Source organism: Mycteria americana, chromosome 3, assembly GCF_035582795.1.
Source record: "Mycteria americana isolate JAX WOST 10 ecotype Jacksonville Zoo and Gardens chromosome 3, USCA_MyAme_1.0, whole genome shotgun sequence".
Classification (NCBI taxonomy): domain Eukaryota; kingdom Metazoa; phylum Chordata; class Aves; order Ciconiiformes; family Ciconiidae; genus Mycteria; species Mycteria americana.
The window spans coordinates 82,331,379-82,338,364 of NC_134367.1; the positions used below are offsets into that span (position 1 = coordinate 82,331,379).

General features: G+C 41.6%; 1 protein-coding gene across 2 annotated transcripts in view; it reads right to left on the minus strand.

The window, feature by feature from the left end:
* Window positions 1-6,623, minus strand: part of COG2 (component of oligomeric golgi complex 2) — a 34,762-nt gene extending 28,139 nt beyond the window's left edge. The window contains exons 1-6 of one of the 2 annotated variants that reach the window (XM_075495856.1): window positions 6,425-6,622; window positions 5,422-5,583; window positions 4,564-4,629; window positions 3,549-3,629; window positions 2,828-2,931; window positions 1,394-1,502 (exon numbers count right to left, since the gene is read on the minus strand). In XM_075495856.1, the coding sequence (XP_075351971.1) occupies window positions 1,394-1,502; window positions 2,828-2,931; window positions 3,549-3,629; window positions 4,564-4,629; window positions 5,422-5,583; window positions 6,425-6,496 (594 nt within the window). In that variant the 5' untranslated portion in view covers window positions 6,497-6,622. Of the gene's footprint in view, window positions 1-1,393; window positions 1,503-2,827; window positions 2,932-3,548; window positions 3,630-4,563; window positions 4,630-5,421; window positions 5,584-6,424 lie in introns of both variants that reach the window. The other variant, XM_075495857.1, reaches the window with a different exon arrangement.
* Window positions 6,624-6,986: the final 363 nt, after the last annotated feature.

The window sequence follows — 6,986 nt, forward strand, 5'->3', positions numbered from 1 at the left end:
CCTCACTGTCAAAAACTAAAACGATAGTGTGTTCCCAGCCCTACTTGTCAAATTACTGCAAACCACAGACATTGAGTGACACTGGGGGAGGCAGAGGGGGGGAGACATGCCATTAGATTCCTTCTGGCTTCTGCCAAACCGCTGTTTCAGTCAACATATATTCTCCCACTTGCTAACCATTCTTCCTCATCTCCTGCAACATCTCTTCCACTAGATCCAACTCATTGCTACACTACCTGCAGATATAATCCTGGCCCAAAATGGTCCCTTATAACTCTGTATTTGAAGCAAGTTCAGCAACACACATTAATTTAATCACAGCTGAACTACCAATTTAATGAGTCAAATTTTTTCTCTGGCCTTTTGCATGCTATATGGTGTCCATGCATCCTAAAATGATTCTTTAAATAGCCACAGAATTTGTTCTGAACCCAAAGCCTGTAACCCAATTGCTGACTAGTCATGAAAACTATGATCTGATGACCCTTAGCAACAACAGGTACAGGACAGAAGCCCTGGCAAGCATCATTAAGGAAGCCACATGACAAAGTAACAAAGGTCCTCCCACCATAAATACTACACAGTTGCTCACACTTCTGTTGCTATCCATGTTTGATAACTCAGTGGCCAGAACAGTCTTGTAAACTGCCCATGGATGACCATGGTACCATGGAAGTCTTGAGCTGAAACATGTTTATATTGCCAATAGACACACGTAGTGAAAAACTGGAACTATGAACTACCTTGCTAGCTCGAAAGCTATCAGGAAGGTCAGCTCCATGCTAATCTGCTTAAAGCATTACTCTGTCTCCATATTCACACTATGCATACTATCTACCTTTAAGCACCAGTCTTCATTTGTTCCCTCTCTCCAATGAATAGACAGAACAAAAAAATACGTCAACTCATCTTTTACAGAAGACAGTTATTACAAACAGGATATTAGGGAGATTAGCCTACCAGCCTGAACAGCCAGTTAGGTAACAAATTTCACCAAAAGACGAAGTTGAATATATTCAAGCCAGCCACTCTGTAGGCACCTTCCATTTATATTCTGGTCTGTACACTGCAGCTAACAAAACCAACATAAATCTCTAGAACTAGGCCTCAATATCAGCAAGCAGGCAAACTGCAAGACACATTAGGCTGACAAAAACATCTGTTGTATTTCCTACCCTTATTCTAAGTAATTTATCCTAAAGAAGTTCGCAAACAAAGCATAAACCCTCAGAAGAAGCAATACTTCTAGTCAACTGATAAAATGACCTCTTGAAACTAATTTTCTCCCACAAATTAATTCAATAAAACTCCGTGGAAAGAGGCATTTGTCTTCCAATTATATTGCTTTTGCTTGATCCTACAAGTGTTAAGCAGGCTATCATGTAATACTTACCGGTCTCACTTTGTCCAAAAGGGGCATTCCTTTGCTTTGTACTGCATGAAATTGCAGTTGATTAAATTCTGTAGCAATTCTCTCTAAAACCTGCCCAGTTAAAAGTGGGCTAGAAGAGAAATGATACAAAATGAGAATACACAGTTAGATCGTTTCAAATCAACTCACTTTCATCTGCAGCAGATAGATAATGCTCTCCCCCAGTTTTTGTGGTTTAATCTAAATATTTGGAATTCTGATAGGTACTACTACAATTATTGCAATCATGCAATAATAATCTGGAACAGACTACATGATTAGAGTTGTTTTGGAGCTACTAAGTCATGAAGTGGGTGAAGCAGACCCTGAGAAGAACATAAGATCTCTCAGCAGTATGAAGCACTGTTTTCTATATGGCAGTACTGTTTATTGTCACATGAAAAATCTGTCTTACAGAGCTCAGAAACTGCAGTAAGTGCTCTTCACCATCCAGATTTGTTTCTTATTTCCCCTTTCTGTCATATGGTAAAACTAATGACAGCTACCTCTAGAGAAACAGTCCTACCCTTCTCAGGTCTACATAGTCCCAATAATTAGCCAAATTTTCAGCCACTCAAGTACAATCTTGCTTCCAAATATAATTCTGCAAAGTGCCTCACCCTGACTGAAAACACCTGCATATGCTTTGTCCTTCTAGGTATCAACCTATTCTTCTGTCTGCCCTGCCTCCCCCCACTCACTACCATGTGATCCAGCGCACTAAACTGAAGAGACAGTCTCACATTCAAACAGGTTCATGAAATTGTCTTTTTCCTCCAGCTTAAGTTGCACTTGGATCCCAGTCAACTATTTCAAGCGCATGGCTGGTACATCAGTTCTGAAACTGGCTGAAAGACATCTTCCATCCCTCAGCAAAGGCAGAGGGAAAGGACACTTTCCATGAAGTTGTTGAAAAAGCGAACTTGGGAGTCTGACTGGAATTTGTCACAAACCTTCCTTGTACCAGAAGTATTACGTGTGTGAATTGCCTGCCTTAGACTATTCTTGCAGCAGTCCTTTCAGTTATATGTAAGCAGAGAAAACAAGAAAAGCTATTTCCCATTTTACTTCCAAATGATATTGGAATAAACTGTACTGTAGAGAGTATTTCAGACATGACAGGATTAGTGACTTCCAAGAAAAAAAAAATATTATTGCACGCAAACTTCAAAAAGCACGTTTACGGGAAGCACTACAAGTAATTCAGAACTTTAGAGGCTGAGTTACATGTTCTGTGAATGACCAGTTTGCAGAAGACTAAGACTGAGAAAATACTAAAATAACAGTCACTTACTCCATCAGAGTTATATTTCTAAAGGTATATCCTAATGCTTCTAAATTCATCTACAACAATACCATGAAATTAAGTTAGTCCCATCAATTACAAACAAAACTGAGCATTATGTATTTTTTTACCTGTTTCCTTCTAATGAGGATAATTCTTTAGTGCCTTGGGAATGTAGAATTTTCTCAATTTTCTCAACAGACTGAATAACATGAATAAGTCTCAGGACACACATCTGTAATTAAGGAAAGATGTTTCATGTATGACCCCAATCCCAATTTACATTACCAAATGACTCTGAAGATAATTTGGATGTTTTGGGGGTTTTTTTTGCTGGTGTACGTTTTCTCCCTCCATCTTAATACTTGAGTCATGTCTCAGTTGAAGTATTGCTTACATAAGTCCATAAAACCCCACAAACAAATGTTTGTCACGGACGTAGAACAGCTGTTCTTATCCCTGATTTTTTTCCAAGTTAAGCACAAAGACAAATGTTAGCGTGTCCCCCCCATATAAAAATTAAACTGCTGTATTGCAATTACATTCATAATAAGCAAGTTTATATACTACTACAAGCGGAAACAAGAGTAACTATAATTTAAAAAAGCCAACCAAATCAAACATATATGTTTTGGCAAATAAAGTAAAATAAAGATTTATGATCAACTAGACACTGTAAAAAATGAAGTCTGTCAACCAAAATGTCAATAATTATTTTTACAAACACAAAATCCTTCACAGTGTGCATCTAGACAGCCGAGAACTTTTTAAATTTCATTTTCTCTGGGTTAATGGCAAAAACAAAGTCATCCTAGGGAGGATCTTTTCAAGGTAATAATTTATCTGTTGTACCTTTTTTCTTCTAATATCTTCTTGTTTAGTCATCCGGTCATCTACTGCCTGAATTCCTTCACTGACACATGACTTAAGACTCTGTGAGAGAGAAAGTCAGTATGCAAAGCTGGCTTCCCACGTAAGGTTTAAAAAAACCCCTTAACTCAAAAATCTAAACTTAAAACAGGAGATGGATTAATAAGGATATAGGACTAATAAAAGCTACAGTACATCAACTGCCCTCTAAGTAAAAAAGCCAGAAATAAGACTAAATAACTGGAAGTATAACCTGCTCCTAAAGTACTGCCACCAGAAGTATCATTATTTCAACCAGAAGTGTTCTTTTAGTACCTTACAGAGAGCAAACCACCTTTCACCCAGAAACAGGCAATAAAACCAATATGATTTTATGTCTTGAAACTGAAGTTATAAATCAGATTTAAGTAGCATTTTTCACATAATAAATATTTCTCTATGCTAACTGAATCTATTTTCTGTTTTAGACATCAAGGCTGTGATATTTTGAAGGCACATTTATGCAGCAAACATCCCTTTGAACTGGCAGTGAAGATGATCAAAAATTGCCCTTCACTAAATACCAAGTCACTGTGGAAGAGCCAGAATAAGACTCACCTTCAAGAGGGTGATCTTTTATGGTTAAACCACAGGACTGAGTAAAAAAGTCCTTAATGGGACTGTGTTGCATCTGAGTTATTTACTACCACCTGTAAGTTACTCAAATATTAAACCAGTTTCAATATTTCACCATAGACTTTTCTTCCAAGAGTCCATTCATTTATCATGTTTAAGGAATCCTTTATCTCTTGGTTGAAAGGCACTATAGAAAACGTAAATTTACGGCTACTACAACTGCTTGAAAACACAAAGCCTCTCCTACTACCCCTCTAAGTCATCGATTTTCCAAGAGAAGATTATTACAATAATTATTAACATGAGTAAAAGACATGCTGTACATCATATGAAAGTGAGCTGAAGTTTACCAAGCTGTATATAATGATTGTTTTGAGCATACCATAACTTCTTCCCTTAACTGTCCCAAGGGTACTGAAAGCTGATTAAGAGCCTTGTCCATGCCAACCTAAAGAAATTACCATACAAACATTTATGAGTTTTTTGATACATTCATATGGGAATTACTGACACAGCTATCATTTTACTGATACTAAAAGGGAACAGCGAAAAGATACCTCCTTTTATAGTCTCCAGTTTTAAATGCAATGCAAAAATATGTTACATCAAATATAGGCATAAAGATATCAGACTGCTTGTCATACAAAGCCAAAAATTAAAGAAAATCTTGACCTATGGAAATTTTTCTTCCCATAAAAATGTTAAATCTCAGTCTTTGAACCTGTATAATTGGAACCGATGAACTGGAGTGAAAGAGCAGGAGACACAGTGGACAAGACATTGTAATATGAAAATGATTACAATTTTCAGCCAAGTAGGTTGCGGGTTTTTTTAAGATACATTGACTCTTAGTAAGTTTAAAGATTCCTAAAAGAATCCTTCAGAATGGCCTTATTTGTATCATTGCTATTCTATTTTAATTATTTATTTCCTTCAATTTTACAGCTACTGCCAGTTTGAAAAAAACAGTCTGCCTTGAGTTTAACTTCCTAATGAATTAATTTTTCAAGACAAAAAGCATACATCTGAAACATTTATTACAGGCCAACAGCAATTCTGTACAGTAGCTAAGTTCTACAGGAATGGTTTTTCAGTTTCTTTCAGTGCAAGGGGTCACAGTTTAAGATGTCTTAAATCTAACAATATCAGAATAAAAGCCATATACTTTTCATATGAAAAATAAAAAAAACACTAAATCACATTAAGTCTTAACTACACAGTATAACTTAATAACACTTACTAGATTTGTTGAGAGATTAACAAAATCTGCATAGTCCTTATTTATGAGTTCTACCATAGCAGTTTTAAGGAGTTTGTAATAGAGCTCCAGATCCTCTCTGAGCTCTTCCAACTGCACACGTTTCCTGCAGTCTGATACAAAGTGATCAACATCAAAATCCGGCTGAAAATGAAACAGGAAAGAGAGAAAAATGTAAATAAAAAGTTCAAACCAGGAACACACCCCACCCCCAAAATAAAGTATTCCATATGCCAGTAAGCTGACCAAACTGAAGCACTGGAGGGCAACAAGGCTACTTAATGGAGTAGTTTTCAATGTTGCAAAGTCCTGGTCTTTAATCTCAAAAGTACACAATGTTGTGGGTCAGAGTACCGAAAGACTAGCTCTCCAAAATACAAGTTTGTACATTCCCTGCATACTCTTAAAAACAAATCAAAACAAAAAACCCACCCCCCAAAAAAAGTCAAAATACAGCACTAAGAACTACTTCAAGCTCTCTAAGCAACGCGGCCTGAAGGCTGGTTATCAGTCTGTCTGCAACTTGGCTTCAAAGCACGCAGAGCATGATTTGGAGGAAGCATGAGTCGGGTCTGCCCTAGGAGGTGAGCTGCAGCACCCGGCCCCGGCCCAGGACAGAGACACCGGGATCACCCGGTTGCAAACCTGCCGGCTCTCTCCTCGGGCAGGCCTCCCTCCCGCTCCCCCGACGCTGAGGCTCCGTTTCAGTCTCGCCAGACTCAGCCGTAACCCCTGCTTGCACGCAACCAAGCTCTGGTGAAAGCCGCCTGCCTTTGCAAACGGCCCGGGTCCCCCTTTCAGTGACACAGCCAGCGCTTCTCCGGGGGCCTCAGCCCGGGGAAAGAGCCGTGGCGGAGCTAAAAGACCCCGACGAAGGCTCCGGGCCCCTCTCACCCCCCAGGAACCCGCCACCCCCCTCCTCAGGAGGCCCCCCGGGCCCACAGTGCCCTTCCGCAGCCCGCCTGCCTCGGCAGCCCCCACCCACCTTCATGAACTCGTCCTTGTCAAAGCAGAGGTTCTCGGGACCCCGCGGCAGGTTCATCTTCTTCGCCTCCATGGCCGGCCCCCCAGGCCCACCGCGGCGGCAGGACCGGCCGCTGCCACAGCAACGCCTGCTCCGCCAGCGCGGCACCGCCTGGCATCGGCGGCCGGGCCAGAGCGCGCGCCAAGAGAGGCGCAGCGGCCGCCCGCCGCCGCGACAGCGCCCCCTGGAGGGCTCCGAGCGGCCCTGCAGGCGGCAAGGCACGGGGGGGCCGCAGGGACCTCAAAATGGCGTAGCGGCGTGTGTGTGCCGGCGTGTGGGGCACGGGCCTTCAACGCTGGCCTACCCCGCCTCTTCGGAGGAAGTCCTCTGGTTCCTGCCACCCTGTGAAGTCAGGGGAGCTGGGCCGTGCTGCTGAAGTGGGGGCCTGGTGCCCCACGGCGGGCACCGAGCACATAAAACTGGCCCAATCACGTAAAGCTGCAGGGGCCCGCTGTCAGGGCCCATGGCACAAGCCGTGAAGACCCAGGGCTGCAGAGGTGGGAAGGGGCTCCAGGGGACAGCA